Genomic DNA, 20,387 nt, shown 5'->3' with positions numbered 1-20,387 from the left:
TCATATATTTTAAACAAAACTTAAGCAAATATTGCAGACTTAATGCCATATTTTCAAGTCAAAATTTAAATCTCAAAAAGGCTAACATCCAGGAGCTTCCGGGGGACTTGGTCCTGCAGACCCTGCACCAAGGCATTGCCCTGGACCCAATGGGGGCCTTAAGCGACCCCCAGACCCCTTGCCAAATTTATATTTGGTACCTCCTACTTTCTGTAAAGTACCTCCTGCCTGAAAAATTAATGAAACCCCTGTTAAACCCCTTTTGAACTTTAAAGTTTCTATTTTACTAAGGTTAAAAATACATTCATATTGATATTGACAGTTTTTTAGGGTATACTGTATTTCATTATTTTTATGACATTTTAACACATGTTGCCTCAATAAAATGAGACAGTTGGGATTGGATTTAGGGGGTGTTGCTTCAATAATTTAGGAATTCTGGGTCGAAAAAGGCCTAACACTTTTTATTATTATTATTATTATTATTAGTATTATTATTATGATGATTTCAATGGGCTTTAATTTTTAAAACCTTCTATTCTTGGGATTCTTTGTGGCTGAATCTTACAGTGTATTAAGATTTTGAATTTTAGGCTATATTATTAAATTGTTCCTGAACAGAGCCCAATGCTATTTTTTTTTTTTTTTTTTTGATTTCTTAAAAATTGAGTCTTTTGAATGTAAAATGACCAATCCAATGTTTGAATTTAAAGTTTTATAACCACAATCATTCTGTGTGAGAAGACTATGCTTTGTCAAATTCAAAAATGTTTCAAGCTAATAAATACATTTGTTTTTATATCAAGGTGCAGCAATCAGAGCATGTTTCGAATTTCAAATGTGCAAGAAATTACTATATCTGAAAACCTTTTGTAATTAGAAATTAAAGGGTCATTCAGCCAAAACTCTTTAAACTTAGCATCCTTAATAACAGGTCTAGTTTTATACAGATATGTATTACATTAAATGTCAAGATGTTAAACCCATTTTGGAATATGGGGGGTATCTATGAAAATCAGATGAACTTTTTCTGGTTTTCATTGCAGTATTTTAAATGTGTTTTTTTCCTTTTAGAAGCAAAACCAAACCCAAGAAGGATAGTACAGAAAAACAAAATTGTATTTAAGAATGTGACAAAGGAGGACTCTCAGGTTCTACAATGTATAGCTACCAACGTACACGGGTCTGTAATGTCTGATGTCTATTTAAATGTCTTAGGTAAGTTTATAGATAGAATGTACAGCACCAAAGAAAAATAGTATAATCTTTAATGATTCTTTTGTTTCCTTAGTTGTATTCACTTTCAGATCAAGGGAACCAAGATTCTATCAGAAATCAGAAGAATGTAAGCCAGGGACAAAGACCAGACATGGAAATCAGACACTCACAAAGAACATAAAATAAAAAAAAAAATACATAGACAGTAACAAAAGTAAATGAGCAACTAGGACTCTACTAAAATCTGGAAGCATGGACCATGTGCACCGGTTGGGTTCTCAGCTTCTTTATAAGGGAATGCTTAGATACCCTCTGCTTTTCCTGAAAAACCCGCAAATTTGTGTTATAACTGTTGGCATTCGGTTCTTTTTATAGGTTACACCAATATTAACTTCAATGATAATTATCATTATTACTACATTCTCTCTATAGCCCTGAAGCCAGAAATAACCAGTGGACCAGGAGCAACAAAAGTTGCTGAAGGACAACCGGTGACCTTGAACTGTGAACATAATGGTAAACCTGAACCTAAACTGACATGGATGAAGAAACCTCAACCCCTCACAGGAGATCGATTTTCATTTACCCATAACAGTATAACTATTAAGGTGTGTAATTATCCTGCAAACAAAGTTTGGAGAACTACCCTGCCTGTCTGTCTGTCCTTACACCCTCATAAAATGCTCAGAATATTTTGATGACATTTTGTAGGGCAGTAAGACATATGTACATGTGCATGAAGGAAACTAATTACTTTTGGATGCATGCAAAGGGAATTAATCCAACTTGAGGTTTTACAGTAATTTTAGCATCTATGGCAACCTTTCCATAACTACGCAATACATTTTTATGAAACTTTATAGAAAAGTTATGAATCATATGAAGATGTGAAGATAGATCATTCATATTGGACACTAACTGTTGGATCCCTTCATAGGGAGCTAAATCAGTATTTAGGGTTTAGCATGATATGGGTGAATTGATTCACAGTAGTTCTATTTACATATCTTTTTTTATTCAGATATGATGGTAATGGTCACAAGTCAATTGTCCCATTCAATCTGAAATTTCCCGCCTAGGTGGTCTCAGGGTAGCAAGCTCGCCATGAGTGAAGGAGATTGTGGGTTGGATCCCTTGCTTAGTCACGCCAAAATATCTCAAATTTTGTAGTCACTGCTTCTCCCCAAAGCACACAGTATTTAAGGGGAAAGAGTAACGACATGTGAGAATAATGTGTTTGAGTTGATTGACATGCCTACCTGCAGTCTGTGGCTTCTGTGATCTAGCACAATAATGATCTAGGTCAGTGTGTCGATCTGGTACAAAACAGGATCTGTTTGAATGGTCAATCGTTCTAGTCCTAAAATGCATGAAATATCTGTTGTAGGATCTACACAATCTAATGTGTCATGTTTTGTCTATAACATTTTTGATATGTTGCCTAGCTTTAGAAATGTGTAGTGTTTGGTAGCTGAACATAAATTGGTATATCTTATACTATGGTAAATATTACATTACCTTTATCCTATTTTTTGGGTATAAAGATTCACTTTTATTTTTTTTCTGTTGGGCTTGCATAGAAAATTGCTATATTGATATACCTTGAATGCTACATTGCAAATGATGATCTTATCCATTATTTGTTGATATATACCAGAATACCTCTCTGAGTGATGATGGAACCTACATTTGTACTGCCACGAACAGATTTGGTATGGACATCAAAGAAGGAGAACTTACTGTCAGAAGTATGTACTTAATTTCTTTGCACTCCTGATTGTATTATTTTAACTATTATCTGTCTTATAGATACTGAAGCTTTGAAAATTCAAATAGAGAGTATAACACATTGTCAATGATTTTATCAGTCCCTAAAGAAAATTATTGAAAAAGTTCGGACAAATTCTGATGCAAATCTTACTCTTATAAGCAAAGCAGGTATACAGTGATCTGTATAAACTAAGGTTACTAAGACAATGATCAAACATTTCAATACAAGTAAATAAATAGTAGAATGGGTGAGTAAATTGCAGGTCATTTCGTAAAGCAAGAATATACCTTATTTTAATCATTACTGTACGTTTATTTTGATTTTAGAAAAGACGAAGGTATTCATACTTCCAGAGGAGAGATCATTGGAACATGGTGAAGGTACACAGATCAAATGTTCTGTCACCGTTGATCCAGCAGAAAAACCAAACTTGAAAATCTCCTGGTTTAAGGATGGTGTGGAGTTGTCAGATGATACTGATGAAGGAAACATTCAGATTTCTAACAATGGTGAATCGTTAGATATTTTAAAGACAAGCAGTAAAGACTCTGGGAATTATAAATGTCATGCTTATAATGGTGTGGATAATGCATCAGCTATTAGTGTGCTTAAAGTAGAAGGTTTGTATATAAACCCACTGTACCATGGATAATGCAATGGTCTTATTATTATACCCCTATTCATAAGAGGGCAATTACCTTGTCCATCTATCAGTCCATCAGATGTCTCAGCTCCTACTGGAAGGAATCCTTATGTATTTGGTATATTGCTTTTCCATGATGATTTGTACCATGCCTCCCCCTTTTCAGGTTTGTTGTGATGATTTGTACCATGTCTACCCCTTTTCAGGTAGGTTCTGATGATTTGTACAGTGCCTCCCCCTTTTCAGGTTTGTTGTGATGATTTGTACCATGTCTCCCCCTTTTCAGGTTTGTGGTGATGATTTGTACTGTGCCTCCCCCTTTTCTGGTTGGTTCTGATGATTTGTACAGTGCCTCCCCCTTTTCTGGTTGGTTCTGATGATTTGCACCATGCCTCCCCCTTTTCAGGTTTGTTTTGATGATTTGTACTGTGCCTCCCCTTTGTCAGGTTGGTTCTGATGATTTGTACCGTGCCTCCCCCTTTTCGGGTTGGTTCTGATGATTTGCACCATGTCTCCCCCTTTTCAGGTTGGTTCTGATGATTTGTACAGTGCCTCCCCCTTTTCAGGTTGGTTCTGGTGGTATGTACAGTGCCTCCCCCTTTTCAGGTTTGTTGTGATGATTTGTACCATGTCTCCCCTTTTTCAGGTTGGTTCTGATGATTTGTACAGTGCCTCCCCCTTTTCAGGTTGGTTCTGATGATTTGTACTGTGCCTCCCCCTTTTCAGGTTGGTTCTAATGATTTGTACCGTGCCTCCCCCTTTTCAGGTTGGTTGTTTTTCTGCTTTCTTTTTACCCTACATTTAGTAATTATTTAGGTGATGTGTAATAGAAATTTTCGTAATAGATTTCTATGCTTCTATAGGAGGGATTGTATAGATATTTGGTATATTTCTTTTGCTTGATGTCTTGTACTGTCCAGGTTTGTTACTTTTTACTTCCTGTTTACCGTAGATGGTTGAGTGTGCAACAAATCTACCTTACACCTACGGCTTCAAAGAAAAAAAAACTTTCAACAAATTTGCAAAAGCATAAAACTGATTAAAGAGAATGTTAAGTCTATTGAACTGTGTTTGCAAGAGATTATATACAAAGAACTATAATTAGTTATACATGCAAATACTAAGTATATATCACATAAAGTAGGAACAATATTTTGAGCATGTTACCAGTAATTTTCATATTTTGATAATGTGAATTTTTATTTCAGCTCCACCTGAAACTCCAAAAAATCTTGGAATGAAGGCTTGTGGAAATTTAAAGGCCACATTGATATGGACTCCCGGATTTGATAACTACCTAAAAATATCTAAATTCCATATTTACTACAAGACTAACTATGACAAAGATTATATACTGATGCAGGATACAGAAGGAGATGTTACTGAACAGGAAGTCAATCTTATACCCTTTGCTAATTATACTTTTAAAATCTCTGCACGTAATCTTCTAGGGGAAAGTGAGCTATCTGAGATGACTAATGTTTGTCAGACTAAAGCTACCAATCCGGCTCATCACCCAAAGAATGTCAAGATTGTAGAAAATGAGACAGGGAAACTAATCATTGAATGGGATGTAAGTTAAACATGAATTTTAATGTTCAAGTGCATTTTCTACTGTCACCATTCAGCAAATCTTTGGCTCTTTCAAAAATATCTTATTTTAAAAGTTCTTTTTTCTTCTAATTTTCTTCAGATTGATTAAGAATGAAATCATGATGAAACAAATGAGAACTTCTCAAGCAATTTTTTAAATGTTTGAAAATTACTTTGTGATAAAATTTTATATTATTGGGATTTTTATACCCCCTGCAAACAAAGTTTTGGGGTATATAGGAATGAACCCATCCATTTGTCTACAGTTCTTGTAAGCGTGACTTCTCCTAAATTGCTCGTAGGATTTCGATGGAATTTAATGGGAAGGTTGGGTGTCAAATTTAGATGTGCATGAAGGAATATACTGTAAACATATTTATTTTTCTCTGTGTACTAATTTTCGTTATTTTCATGGTGGATTACAAATTGTTTTTTCACAATATAGTCATCCAGGAAATGATAATTTGTCATTAATTCCTATGATCAATTGTTTGCACAGTCAGTGCAAGTATGGTTGAGTCATTGGGTTTTTAAAATACCCCTATGGTCTGGGCCTACAAGTTTTGTACTACATGAAGAAAATAGACCATACACATGAATTCATGGATTGAAGTATTTTAGAATAAATTTTGTTTTCAATTTCATTCATTTCACTGTTATAAAAAAAAAGAAGATTGCCATCTGATTTTACAAATACCACAGTTTTATGATTAAATGTGTTCTGTGGGACAAGTAAAAATTATTAATGAATATCTTTTTACTGATTAGAAAATACCACCCAAGAAACAGCATGGTCCAGAATTCAAATATGTTATATATACAACTCATGATAAAACAAAGTTAAGTAAAAGTTATGATATAAAAGACTGGGAGACAACCAGAAAGGAAATTGCAGTTAACAATACCTATGAGAAGTATAAAGTGAGAGTAATAGCTTCCAATATAAAGGGGAATGCAAATGAGAGGGAGTCTGTTTACACAGGATTCTCTGGAATGGGAGGTAACTTATATGTTTTTTGTTCTTCTATTGTTCTTCTTGATACATATGTTGAGATAAGAATATCAATAAATCTTACATGAACTTGTATATCAACAGGCATTCAAAAGGCTTCTAGCATTGTCTCATTCATAACTTATTGGAAAAAACTCATTAATTTTATATTGTCCATGTCTGGAACATTATGTGTCGGCTTTTAAGGTGGTATTGTATAGACTAAAAAGTTCTTGTCTGCAAAATGTTTTATCAAAACTTTTAAATATGTTGTATTACATATCCTAGAACCATAGGTATAGAAAAATTGTTTTTATCAATGAATTGGAATTCTATGCATATTCTACAAAAATCCTGATAGAGAAGCTTTTGTATGTAATGTTGTTTTTCAGAGCCTTTAGTGGTTCCTGGTAATTTTTCTGTTGATCCCTCAGCACCATTTTCTCATGAGACAATAGGATTAATGTGGGATCCTGTAGATACTTCTGATTCTTCCATGCAGGGCAAGTTTAATGGCTACAAAGTAAGTCTTTATCATATTTCTGATTTTATTGCTATTTTGTTTAAACTCCCTTTTGATCTTGCTATACGATAATTTTCAATCTCACGCCAGTCGAGTGAGAATGAAAATTATCACTAGTTTCTATGTCCCCACGTGACATACAAGCAACAGCATAAGAATATTTGACGACCCAAATAACTGTCTGTTTGTTTACTGCATATGAAATAATGACTAATTTGTGGCAATATGTTCTAGTCTACAATGGAAAATGATTAAATACAGTAACTTACCCGATTAGAATGCATGAATCCCAAATTATTCCACAAATTTTAAACGCGACTAATATTTAACCGATTTTTAAACATCATGTGATGTCACGTAGCACGTCGCTGAAAAATGGTCCCGAAAGGAAATTTTGCAGCGCTTATAAGACTTAAATATTTAGGTCATGGAAACTGAAAATAAAAGAAAACTAATATCTTACAATTCAGCAAAACAGCGATAAACAGATTATTGGATATTTTTTCAACTCGTGGGAGTTTCTTATGATCATCTCATTGAAAAAATAGTAAATAATCTAATCTTCTCTCCTCCTAAACGGTGTGGAAAAAATATTCTGCATGTCTAGAGAGATGCGAGTTCTCAAGACGCTAATTGGTCAAAATGAATTTCCACCGTGACATAAAATAAAGCATTAGTTTGGAAAAATTAAGAGAAACAGAATCTACAACTTGATGAAATTTTTTATGTGAGAAATTTCATAATCTACTCTTTATTGTTGCAGATTCTATATTCATAGATTTAAGATCCATTATGAAATAAAAAAAAATCTAACGCATGTAGAGATATAATATTTTGATGAAATTAGAATCATGGCATTTAGTGTTTCAGTGCTAGTGGTATGCTAAACATTTTCTTTCAAATAGATAAACAAATATGAAAAATCAGTTGAAAATAAATATTTATCAATTTTTCTCAGATAAGATATTGGAAGGTAAATCTACCAGAAAAAATAAAAGAAATTGAAGTTCCAGCAGACAACAGCAATAGACGAAGAAGACGTCAGGCAGGAGATGACAAAGTGAGAGCTACAGTTCGCCTACCACCCTTCTCAAATCTAGAGTTAGATGTTGTAGCTAGAAATACATACTATGACTCTGAAGGCAGTAATGTGATAAATGTCACCACTCCTGAGGGAGGTAAGTTTGATGACATATCTTAATGAGTTGAGACAATAAAGTAGTTAATATCACCACTCCTGACGGATGTAAGATTGATGTCAGTTCTAAATGATTAATGACAGTAATATTATTGATGTCCCCACTCCTGAGGGAGGTAAGTTTGATGTCAGTTCTAAATGATTGAGGACAGTAATATTATTGATGTCCCCACTCCAGAGGGAGGTAAATCTGATTAGCAGTTCTAAATGATTGAGGACAGTAAAATTATTGGTGTCCCCACATCCGAGGGAGATACATTTGATGTCAGTTTTAAATGATTGAGGACAGTAATATTACTGATGTCCCCATTCCTGAGGGAGGTAAGTCTGATGTCATGTCTAAATGATTGAGGGCAGTAATAGTATCGATGTCACCACTCCTGAGGAAGATAAGTCTGATGTCGTGTCAAAAAGAGTGGTGACAATAAAGTAGAAGGGGGGGGGGGTAAGTATTGGTCTTATGTCAGTTCTAAATGATTGAGGACAGTTACATTATTGATGTCACCACTCCTGAGGGAGGTAAGTTTGGAGACATATCTTAATGAGTTGGGACAATATAATAGTTAATATCACCACTCCTGTGGGATGTAAGATTGATGTCAGTTCTAAATGATTGAGGACAGTAATATTATTGATGTCCCCACTCCTGAGGGAGGTAAGCCTGATGTCAGTTCTAAATTATTGAGTACAGTAATATTATTGATGTCAGTTCTAAAGGATTGAGGATAGTAATGTAATTGATGGTAACAGTTACAAAGTTATATGACTAATAAAAATATTCTTTTTCGTTTCAATCACAGTTTTAAATTCTTATTTTTTGTAGGAAGGGCAATTATAAATGTTGATTATTATATAGTGTTTCTCAAATGCTCCCAGTGTAATAAATTTCGATAATTCACACTGTGAAATAAATTCTGTAATTTCACTCTCGTGCTTTCTCCCGCCAAATTGTCACAATATTGATATCAATCCACCAATCATAGAATTTCAAATACATATTGAAAATATTGATAAAATATGAAGAAAATCTATATAATAAATAGGATAATCAACTAGTTATCATGAATAACCAAAATATGGTCACTCATGCTGAGAACGCTTGAGGATCTAACTTGTGCGTGGAACAAGTTCCACACACTTGTGAAGTCTAGGCGTTCTTCGGCACTCATTATAATATTTTGGTTATTCACTCTTTCTAATTAATTATCCTATTATTCTTGCTCAAAGTCTCTTCATTTTACATTTATTTAAAAATGATCTAATATTGATATGGTCAGAATTGAATGTTTGAGATGCTTAGATTACTCATGGCAAGAAACAGAAAATGGTCAACTCTTGAAAAAAAAAGTAATTTTTATGAAATTTTATTGGGAAATGATAAAATATTATTTAATTATGGGGTTTGGTGGGTGGTATAGCAGGTATGGAAGCCTCTGTTTCAATAATTTTCCTTCATAGATAAATTATGCCATACCTAAAATTCACCCTAGAAATTACAGCTTGCATGCTGACATCCCCCTTTTTAAGTTGCTAATATTATTAAGGACTTTTTTCACTCGTTATTTCAGTACTGTACATTCATACATGATCTGCATAATTATATATTACTACACCACCTTATGCTGCTTATCAGTGTTGTATCAACCATCAATTCTAGCTTCATACAAGATCAAAATGTACCTCTTAAATACCATACATGTACATGTGTTCTGCATGTGTTTTTCACTTGTATGAGAGCGGGAAGCAATGAAATGATTGGTTAGCATTGAACTTTCTGTAATATAGCTGAGAAATGTCTAGTCTTCAAGTTGTTTTGATTGAGAAACATTTGGGTCATCATGGTTACGAAGTCACCCAATTTTAAATTGAGCACATCACAACTTCACTTTAAGTTTGCCGATCTTAGCAGATTGACAAACTGTTGCATTATACAATAAAGTTCAAAGGTCAGAAGTGATGTCTGTACATATAAAACATTACAACACAAGCTCGAATGAGCTTTTAAAACTAAAATATCAAGTGTATATTTTTTAAAAAGGAATACACTTACTTTGCTATTAATTTACAAATGTATGCTATATCAAAAGATGTGAAGTGGAAAAGAATGACTTGTTTTCATAACATGTAGGACAATCCCTGATGATGGCGGGCCTATATGCGCATTGAATTAATTGATGTGAATGATCTAAATAGTAGCGGTCATAAATTACCGCCGACACTAGATTAGTGTAGGATTGATGCAAACAATAAATTATGATAAGGATACCTAATAGATTTTTAGGTATTTAATACTAATTATTTTGAGGAAGTTCAATGAACAATAAATAATGTAATCAAAACCACTCAAATAGCAGAAGAATTATGGAGAGGCAAGGCGTGAATAATGGGTTTCATTTTTGTTTGAATATATATTATTAACCAGTCTAAAATTTTCAAGTTTTCTGCTCACTAAAATTTGTGATTATTTTCTAATTCTGATAATCTACACCAGGGTTTATGGTGAAAATGAGAAAATCACTGATTGATTGGGAGCTAAATTTAGTAGAGCAATGAATTTGCCATGATGTTGAAGAGCAAGCCAAAATCAGTGGCATAGAATATTTGACGATTAGCGACATTGAAGACTTCAGTTTTTATTTTAGCATGTTGCTTTACTTGCTGTACTAATATAAATTGGGGTTTTGTGCTATATGGACAGACAGAAAATAAAAAAAACATTCATACTATTGTTTCTTTCAATTTTAGTTCCTGGTAAAGTTGAAGGTTTAGAGTCTATTTATAGAGCTGGCAACTTTATCATAGTCAAATGGCAGGAGCCCCTTATAACTAATGGTGAAATAATAGGATATGATGTGGAGTATGAAGAAAGTAAGTAAACTACACTTGATAATTTAATCTGCAATTAGTCATCATACTTATAGAAATAGTAGCATTAATGGTGATAAACCCCAACTCATAAGAGGGAAGATATATTGAAATCTCTTGTCTCCAACTCATAAGAGGGAAGATATATTGAAATCTCTTGTCTCCAACTCATAAGAGGGAAGATATATTGAAATCTCTTGTCCCCAACTCATAAGAGGGAGGATTTACTGAAATATCTTGTCCTAAAGTCATAAGAGGGAGGATATACTGCAACCTCTTGTCTCCATCTCATTAAAAGTAGGATATACTGAAATCTCTTGTCCTCAACTCATTACAAGTAGCATATTCTGAAATCTTTTGTCCCCAACTCATTACAAGTAGCATATACTGAAATTTCTTGTCTCCAACTCATAAGAGAGAAGATGTACTGAAATCTCTCGTCCCCAACTCATTACAAGTAGGATATACCGAAATCTGTTGTCCCCAACTCATTATAAGAAGGATATATTGAAATTTCTTGTCCCCAACTCATTATAAGCAGAATAAACTGAAATCTCTTGTCCCCAACTTATAAGAGGGAAGATATACTGCAATCTCTTGTCCCCAACTTATAAGAGGGAAGATATACTGCAATCTCTTGTCCCCAACTTATAAGAGGGAGGATATGCTGCAATCTCTTGTCCCCAACTTATAAGAGGGAGGATATACTGCAATCTCTTGTCAGTTCGGTCTACAATTGCTCGTTGAAGATGATATTTTTCTCAATGGAAGGTTTTTGCATGTGGTAATTATCTTTGACAGGATGAGTTGTACAATGTCTCATGTTTTTAGTTTTGAAGAACTGTAACTTCATGTTTGAAAATTAGCATGCTGAACATAAAAAGTTTGTTAATATTTTCTTAGGGCTTCTACTTGATAGATTGCTTATAAATATACAGCTATGAAATCATACTAAGAGCATTGCTGAACACCTATGTCATGTTTGAAGAGACATAGATTGTGTTAAAATAGCATGTTTGACTATTTTTGTCACAGTATTCTTAAAGCTGCATTAGCTGCCAAATTTGATCAGTTTTGATTCTACTGAATTTTGCTGATAAAATGAAATAAGTTTGTAGTAATGAATTGAAGCAATAAATGTCGATAATACCTACAGAATATTGTAAACACGTTTTTTTCAATCAAAGAAGATTGATAGCTCAGATCTAATTATTTTTCACCATTACTTCAGAAGATTGCCGACAGGACATTAACCTGGGTTAAAAATACTTTAACCTTAGTAAAAAAATAACAATAATGGATACACAGGTAAGCATGTGTCTTGTTTACATTTCATCTAATTCTTGATTAGTTTTCAAATAAATAATGACAGTTACTGGCCATATTTGTGCCACATTATATCACAATACGTAAATTTCAAAAGGATCCTTGCATTATATTCAAACTTTTTTCTTTTACGGCTTGAGTCTGACTGTCTTCCTTGCCATTGATTAACGAACGACTTTCGCTTTGCAGTCAGATTTGTTTTTAAAAAAGTGACCCTTACAGCACATGCATGGATTAAGGTCACCAGAAGTCACATGCATACGAATTTATCTAGGTTGATTTTTTGTCTTGCAAGACGATAAATATATAGACACCTAATTCATGTATTTAACACATTTTATTTGTGGATATCGAATGAAATTATATAGGAAAAGTGCAATTTAGTATAACTAAGGCATATTTCAACAAAATCTTTCTTTTACGAAAATGACAGCTAATGCAGCTTTAACGGCTACCCTGTAAATTGTACTCAGATATAGTTCAGAGGTTAAATGTCTTCAGTTTTATGAACTAGATTATCTTTAGAGTGAGTGGGGTGTTCTCTGTCAGTCCCTCTTTAGAGTGAGTGGAGTGTTTTGTTGAACTGGATTATCAGATTACTATTTCTACCATACTTTTTGACCTTTAATTGTTTTAACACTACACCAGGTACTTAGTATTACTCTATAAGAGAGAGTGTATATTAGAGATTTAATCATCATTATCATCAACATCATCAATACTTTAATATTTGCTTTGTCTTCTCATATTATTGTTGTATTTTTTCTCCATTTATTGGCTGGTTTCTGTATTTAAGTTTTTCATTTTCAGTTCATGGTACTTCAAGTAAGAAAAAAAGCTTATTTAATACAAATTACTAACAGACAATTTGAATAGAGTTTCAAAGTATATACATTTATCTTCCTTGACACATAGAAACTTTGAGCTTTAATTGATAAAATGAAATTTTGCAGTACTGTTTGTTTAGAGATTTAAAATTGCTATAAATGCTTTTAATATAAGATATAACATTGAATTTTCCTATTATTTATTATATTCTGAAACTCTAATGGTGAAAATTAGCATGTATAAACTGAGAGTTGATGCATCAGCCTAAAGAGTTATCTTTCTTTCTCTACCCCTTGGAAAGTTCGGCTGTAGTATCCCATCATTCATCATCATACCATTATATCACATGTATATGGTATAACTTTAAACTACCACAGTGTTGAATGTTAAAGAAATGAATCATGAAAACTCCATTTTATCAACCTTAGACTTCAACCACATTCGGCTCTTTCATTCAATGAACACACACCACATTACAGAATTAAAGCATTTTTAAAAGGTCCCATGCAATGTTCACCCATCACACATGGTCTCTTCATTTTACAATATATGTACTGAAATATTGTGTTTGGGCACATGATAATACAACTATTGGAGAATCGAAGATATTCAAGTTACTGTCAAGTGAGTAATTCAGGTGCTTATTGGCCTATAACCAGTCATTTAGGTGTTTTATAGTTAAGAATTGAAAACACTTTTACAATTTTCCAGTTCTTAACTATAAAACACCTAAATGACTGGTTATAGATGCAGATTTGCTATATTAACTGAATCTTATTGAATAACTACATGCAACATTTATGGATACGAATAAGTAATATACTGAGAACTTTGCCTGTATGTGCCAAGCCTATAATGAACAAAAATAGTGATCTTGCTACCATTGAGTTAGATTCCCCACACAGCTCATTCCGATGGCCAGACATGAGGTACCACACCAATTGTCTCGGTTGTAGGCCTATAGGTTTTGCTAATTATTGCCAATTTTGAGCTTTCAATTCATCACTTTTTCATTTTTCATATTGCAATGATTTTATCATTTTATCATTCATTCAGTTTTTACCATTCTACTGGTCTGTCAACTCTGAACATTCCAAGGGGTTTATATACTCTAACTTGTAGAAAACATGTTGTATCACTAATAGTATATCTGTGTTGCTAAAACTTTTACTGTAAATGTATTAATTTTCCCGGTGTACTAGTTTTCGCTATTTTGGCTATGGTCAGAAAAGTGCACGCAAAAGTACCTGTGAAATGTATTTTTTACACTTCATAACTTATCATTTTTTGAAACCAAGAAAACTTATACCCATGAATATGTTAACTTGACAGCAACCACGAAAATTACTATGTTTACAGTATATAGGCAAAGAATCATACTACTCATGATTTTTAGCTCACCTGGCCAAAGGCCATGTGAGCTATTGCCATCACTTGGCGTCCATCATTGGCGTCCATCATTGGCGTCCGTCATCGTCGTCGTCCATTTTTGTTAACAATTATACAAAATTCTTCTCCTCTGAAACTACTTGACTAATTTGAACCAAACTTGGTATGAATGTTCCTTGGGGTATTCTGCATAGAACTGGTGTGGGGATTTTTGATTCATTGAATAACATGGCTGCCGTTACTAAAAAAAGAACATAGGGGTCAGACTGTAGTTTTTCACATATATCTCCAAAACCGTTAGGTTAATCTTTCAGTAGCTGAAATGATCCATATTATTAGGACTACAAAAGTCTTCAGACTCTTGTAAGAGTTATTGCCCTTGAAAGGGGAAAAATGACTTTTTTTTTAAATAGTTTTCAGTCAATATCTTAGAAAATTATGATAGAATAAAAGAAACTTTCAATTGTTGAAAAGATCTTGTGATAAGTCCTACCAAAGACTTCTTGAATCAAAATTGTTGGACAACTTCTTGTTTAATTTATTGCCTTTGAAAGGCAAAATTCAACAAGGTGAGTGATTCAGGCTCCTGGGAGCCTCTTGTTTCAGATCTAGACAATTGATACTTTTGATAGTGAATGACACATTTTAAAACTAATTGCCTATTGAGTATTATGAATAACATGTATGAACTTTTGTCTACAATTTTGTTTGCCAGAAACTATGGTAGTTACTTACATTGTTAAAGAAAACATTGGGTAATTTACAAGGTGACATTTTACAGTAGTATTAACTTCCGTTATCCGTTGTTATCTTTTTTTTAATGTAATTTGTGCAAAGTGTTAGTGCATGGACTATTTTTACCTTGTTAAGTATAAAATTAGGGGTCATTGTCTATATTACACTTGGATATTTTCCAGTTGTTGGTATGGGTGTGGATAATCAGCGTTACAAAGTTGATGAAAACAAACAAAAGTGGAATATATATAAAAACCAGAATGAAGTTAGAATAGAAGGATTAAGAATTAACACTGGATACCGAGTGTTTGTCTGTGGTAAAACTAAAACTGGATTGGGAGTAGAAGACTTTATAGATGTAAAAACTGCTTTAGAAAGTGGTAAGTTTGAAAGGCTGTTAAATGGACTTATTCTCAGTACATTACAGGGGTAGTTGTCTTAGGAAATGTTTCATTCTGTAGCATGCATTGATGCCTCACCAGTTTAAACTGTCTTGGAACTCAAGTTGTTCTTGTATCAAAATCTTACTTTAAGTTGACTTGTTTATAAGGGTTCTACTTTGTTTGTCTATCAGTTCTTTGACAGTTTTTTTAAGGCACAAAATCTTGTAACTTTACGTATTGAAATTTTATGCCTGTATTGATAAACATATTAAAATGTATAAATATTTTTATAAAAACTACACAATCACTGATTAAAGAAACTGAAAGTATTTTTGAAGTAGTTTATTGCAGTCTAAAGTGTACACTTCCAACTTGTTTTCGATCTTTCCAAATTATTTTTTAAATGCTTTATTTGGGATTTAGTCCTTTCTGACTATAAAGTCTGTGTTCTAGATGATAATTATGTATGCACAATCCTATATTGGTTATCAAGCTAACTGCATTTTCCTTCGGCAGAACAATATCATAGTATAAAATCCACATTACATTTAATCATTTGTTTTTAACTTACCTTATTCTAATAAATTCTGTGTTCCTACTTGCCCCAAATCATTCAGGATTCAACCTATGCAGTTATAAGAAAGTGAATCTAGTTGAGTTTTAAATTACACCTTTTAAAGTTGCAGTAGGATTTTATGCCCTGCCATATTGTGGGGTTGGTATTACACCTTTTAAAGTAGCATACTTAGGATTTTACGCCTTGCTATATTGTGGGGTTGGTATTACACATTTTAAAGTAGGAGTAGGATTTTATGCCCTGCCATTTTGTGGGGGGTAGTTATTTACTTGTCACTAAAGGCCTAAACACATGCTGATATAACTTGATTTATAGTATATAGTTGTATCTCAATTTATTACAGTTCAAGTTGGTATGTTTTTCACCAGTGATTTTTGAAGACATTATTGACTAGTATTTTGTAAATTTCATAGATATGACATTGTTTCTACATGTTTGTTCTATTTTCAGTGCCTACCCAACCTAGAGTACATGAAACAATACCAGGGAAAACCTTTCTTAATGTCTCATGGTTTATCAACAAAGGTGATGTTGCAGGCTATCACTACTTTGTAGAGTACAGAAAATTGGGTATGTAAATCTAATTAACCACATATTTCTAAATGGCAATAGCTATATTGGCCATTGTGAATCTTTTGGACAAGTTTTAAAACCAATTTTAACCTGCTAAAATGAGATTGTGAGAATTATCTCCCTCATGGAAATTGACATTTCTCCAAAAGGAGTAGATTTGGTAAGGCCCTATTTTGGTCCCAGTATTCAATGTTTTTGAAAGATTTCTTTTTGTCTCTACTAGTTAGTTTATTTGAAAGGATAATGAATGTAGTAAATACATCTCAGCCAATTTTGGCGATATCATGAATGTTTTTGACCTAATAGCGGTCAATACACATATTTGTGAAATCTTCAATTTTGTTGCATTTTTGCACATAATTTACGATGATTTATGCCTTAAACGGGAATGGCCACATCTGTGTTAATCCAAAATATTGACATATTTGTTTTATCTTACAATACTACACAATATATCTCAAGATCAAGAATGAACATGCATGCGGCCACATTTGTTTTTCACAAAAACAGTCAAAAATATGCTGTAATACTGAGATTTTATGGATTTTTCATCATGAAGGCAGTTTTGTTGGTGCTACAATGATGAGATGCTTATCAAACTGGCTGGTGTAAACATGTATGTGTACAAAAACGCTAAAAATCTTTATTTTGAACAATTTCAAATTTTGAGGCCAGAATTGGTCCTTACCGAATGTTGTCCTTTGTTATATGTATTAGCAATCTCATGCCTACATGTGGATAAATTATTTCCATGAATCATGTGGACAAGTTTGAAATGTTCACTTAGTTAGTTTCTCTGGAAATTGAGATTTTTAGCTCACCTGGCCAAAGGCCATGTGAGCTAATGCCATCACTTGGCGTCCGTCATCGTCTTCTGTCGTCGTCATTAACAATTATACAAGACTCTTCTCCTCTGATACTACTTGACCAATTAGAACAAAACTTGTTATGAATGTTCCTTGGGGTATCCTGCATAGAACTGATGTGGGGATTTTTGATTTGTCAAAAAACATGGCCACTATTACTAAAAATAGAACATAGGAGGTTCAGACAATGGTTTTTTGCATATATCTCCAAAATCTTTAGGTTACGCTAAATTCTGACAGGGTGAAAGTGTTTAGCATGATGAGATCTATCTGTGGTCAAATTTTGGTTTTAATTTGTTAAAACATGTTTTTCGTGTTATTTCTTTCAAAAATCTTCTCTGACACTACTTGACCAAGTGAAACCAAACTTGGTATTTAATGTTTCTTGGGGTATCTTGCATAGAACTGATGTGGGAATTTTTGATTTGTCGAAAAACATGGCTACTGTTACTAAAAATAGAGCATAGGGGTCAAACAGTGGTTTTTTGCATATTTCTCCAAAATCGTTACATTTAGATAAATTCTGGCTGGGTTAAAAAGTTCAGCATGATGAGATCTATCTGTGATCAAATATTTGTTTTTATCCGTTTGGTCATGTTGGAGTTATCGCCCTTTTTTGACGTTTTTTGGCTATTTTTCAAAAATCTTCTCCTCTGACACTACTTAAAAATTGAAACCAAACTTTGTGCAAAAGTTATTAGGAATATTCTGCATAGAACTGAAGTGGGGATTTTTGATTTGTCAAAAAACATGGCTGGTGTTACTTAAAAGAGAATATAGGTGTCAAACAGTGGTTTTTCGCATATATCTCCAAAACTGTTAGGTTTAGATGAATTCTGGCATGGGTAAAAGTGTTCAGCATGATGAGGTCTATCATTGGTAAAATTTTGGTTTTAATCTTTTAAGCCATGTTGGAGTTATTCATGTCTAATTATTAATATCTCTCACATAATAAAGGCCTCATAAATTTGTATATTGAAAAAGAAACAAGCTTGGAAAACCTTCAGCCAATTTGTTTTTACTCATAACAAAACTATTTTATAATTCAAAGTGAAGTTTACAATATATTGAATATAAAAATGTTTCATTTCAGGTGACCATGATTTTAAAAATGGTACCCTGGAGAGATTAAAAACATGGACTGTGATCAGTAACTTATCAGAAGCTAAAACATATGAAGTGAGAGTAGTAGCTGTTAGTGGGAGGCATATCTCTCGCAGTGAAAAGAAACTTGTCACTACACTTGGCAGTGTTGGTAAGTATTAATCATATATTTATATGCTTGTAAGTATATTGTGGTTTATACCACCACAGATTTGGTTTTGCTATTGTCATAGTTATCATCATTGTTGTTGTCTATTGATCTAGGTTTGATAATTTAAATATTGGTTGGTCTTCATGATATTTCACAACAATGATCCATACCACAAAGGAAAAATTGGTATTGATTGTGAAAGTAATGGCTCAAACCTTTTTTGAAATTAGGGGCCAAACACAAGCATTTTATAGAATTTAGCTTCAGTAATAGCATATGGATGTCCATGATATTGTTTCACAACATTCTATACCACTAAGATTAGATGTTTTAGATGTTTTTGTTCGGGTGAAAGTATAAAAATGTGGGCAACCGATTGGAGAAGAAAAATTTCAGGTTGAGGTTGGTGGTATTTTTAATGGAAAGGTAGTAAACCAAGAAAAATAATCTTTGTAATGAAATCTTTGTGTGAAATATACCATAATTAATTTGTATATCTAGATAATCAGATGTTTAAAGGATTGTATGTATTACTATCAAGTTCTATTTCAGCTATAGCCAGTGCTGTGTATGAAGCAACATGGTTTATTATAATGATGGTTGTCCTAGCATTACTCCTACTTATATTGATAATAGTGTGCCTTGTAAAACGCAACAGGGGAGATAAATACCATGGTAAGTTAGTCTAAAATCTTATTTGATGCATAGATGTTGATATTTTCCTGAATTCAAATTACTTGTTGCTATCATTCAAGCATTGTCTAAAATTCCTACTTAAATGTCTGATCAAATTGCTGGTTAATCAATTAATGGTATCTTTACTTCAAAACAGTCTTTTTATAATGGTACCTTTGAGAGGGCACTGTCATCCTGTCATTTTATGTGTTTTTATGGGCACTTTGTCCTTTTTCTGTTAATTTTCCCTAAGTAGATGTTTGCATGATGCACCTTGGCAAATGTTTATCTGTAATATGTTTACACAATACTGTGAAAGTACTTCTAATGTGAATACGAATTTTCGCGATTAAGGGAACATAATTAGTTCATAGATTCTAGAATTCATGTATTTGACAACTCTATCATACAAACATATGGGAAGCAAAGGTTGAGGGTCCATAAGGCCTTATTCTGCCTACTGAAATAATTGTTAAAAAGATTATCATCAATTTGGAATAAAACTAAATAATAATGTAATTCATATTGTAAATTTTCAATTTTATGCATTTAGTTTGTGATTTAAAAAAATAACAATACAGAAACAAATGCACAAAAACTGCCTGGAAGGCTATTCTGTAAAAAAAAAAGAGCATTTTTTCACTCTTCTGCCACTTATTTTATAGTGAGATCCAGCGTTAACCAAAAAAAGATTGAAACTGAAAGTGTGCATTTATAAATTCTTTCTACAGGAAAAAGGATTTTTTGGTTAATGCTGGATCTCTGTGTGCATTTAACAAAAAACCTTCAAAAATCATGCTAAAAATATTACTCAGTCGTACCTGTACATGTATCATGTGATTTAGCTACTGTGACGTGATTAAGCACCTGGCCACCAGTGTAATGTACGCTGAAACACTAATTACCACTTTAGCAAGTGGAGTAGATATATTAACTAAAGAGCTGTTATCTCATCTTTATGCCAAAGAATGAAATAAA

At 33.0% G+C, this 20,387-nt stretch overlaps 1 protein-coding gene across 3 annotated transcripts in view; it reads left to right on the top strand.

Moving 5' to 3' along the window:
* LOC148626907 (neuroglian-like) overlaps positions 1 to 20,387 on the top strand; it is an 81,377-nt gene that overhangs the window by 50,537 nt on the left and 10,453 nt on the right. For all 3 annotated transcript variants that reach the window (XM_088559169.1, XM_088559252.1, XM_088559339.1), the window contains 14 exons: positions 1,075 to 1,218; positions 1,651 to 1,826; positions 2,876 to 2,966; positions 3,316 to 3,609; positions 4,841 to 5,205; positions 5,994 to 6,225; positions 6,609 to 6,739; positions 7,698 to 7,917; positions 10,683 to 10,805; positions 12,939 to 12,953; positions 15,263 to 15,460; positions 16,491 to 16,610; positions 18,573 to 18,734; positions 19,287 to 19,409. In XM_088559169.1, the coding sequence (XP_088415295.1) occupies positions 1,075 to 1,218; positions 1,651 to 1,826; positions 2,876 to 2,966; positions 3,316 to 3,609; positions 4,841 to 5,205; positions 5,994 to 6,225; positions 6,609 to 6,739; positions 7,698 to 7,917; positions 10,683 to 10,805; positions 12,939 to 12,953; positions 15,263 to 15,460; positions 16,491 to 16,610; positions 18,573 to 18,734; positions 19,287 to 19,409 (2,394 nt within the window). The remainder of the gene's footprint in view (positions 1 to 1,074; positions 1,219 to 1,650; positions 1,827 to 2,875; positions 2,967 to 3,315; positions 3,610 to 4,840; positions 5,206 to 5,993; positions 6,226 to 6,608; positions 6,740 to 7,697; positions 7,918 to 10,682; positions 10,806 to 12,938; positions 12,954 to 15,262; positions 15,461 to 16,490; positions 16,611 to 18,572; positions 18,735 to 19,286; positions 19,410 to 20,387) is intronic.

Source organism: Perna viridis, chromosome 1 (assembly GCF_037379345.1).
Source record: "Perna viridis isolate PV_CMFRI_1.1 ecotype Kerala chromosome 1, ASM3737934v1, whole genome shotgun sequence".
In the NCBI taxonomy this organism is placed as follows: Eukaryota; Metazoa; Mollusca; class Bivalvia; order Mytilida; family Mytilidae; genus Perna; species Perna viridis.
This window is presented reverse-complemented; position numbering and strand designations above follow the sequence as displayed.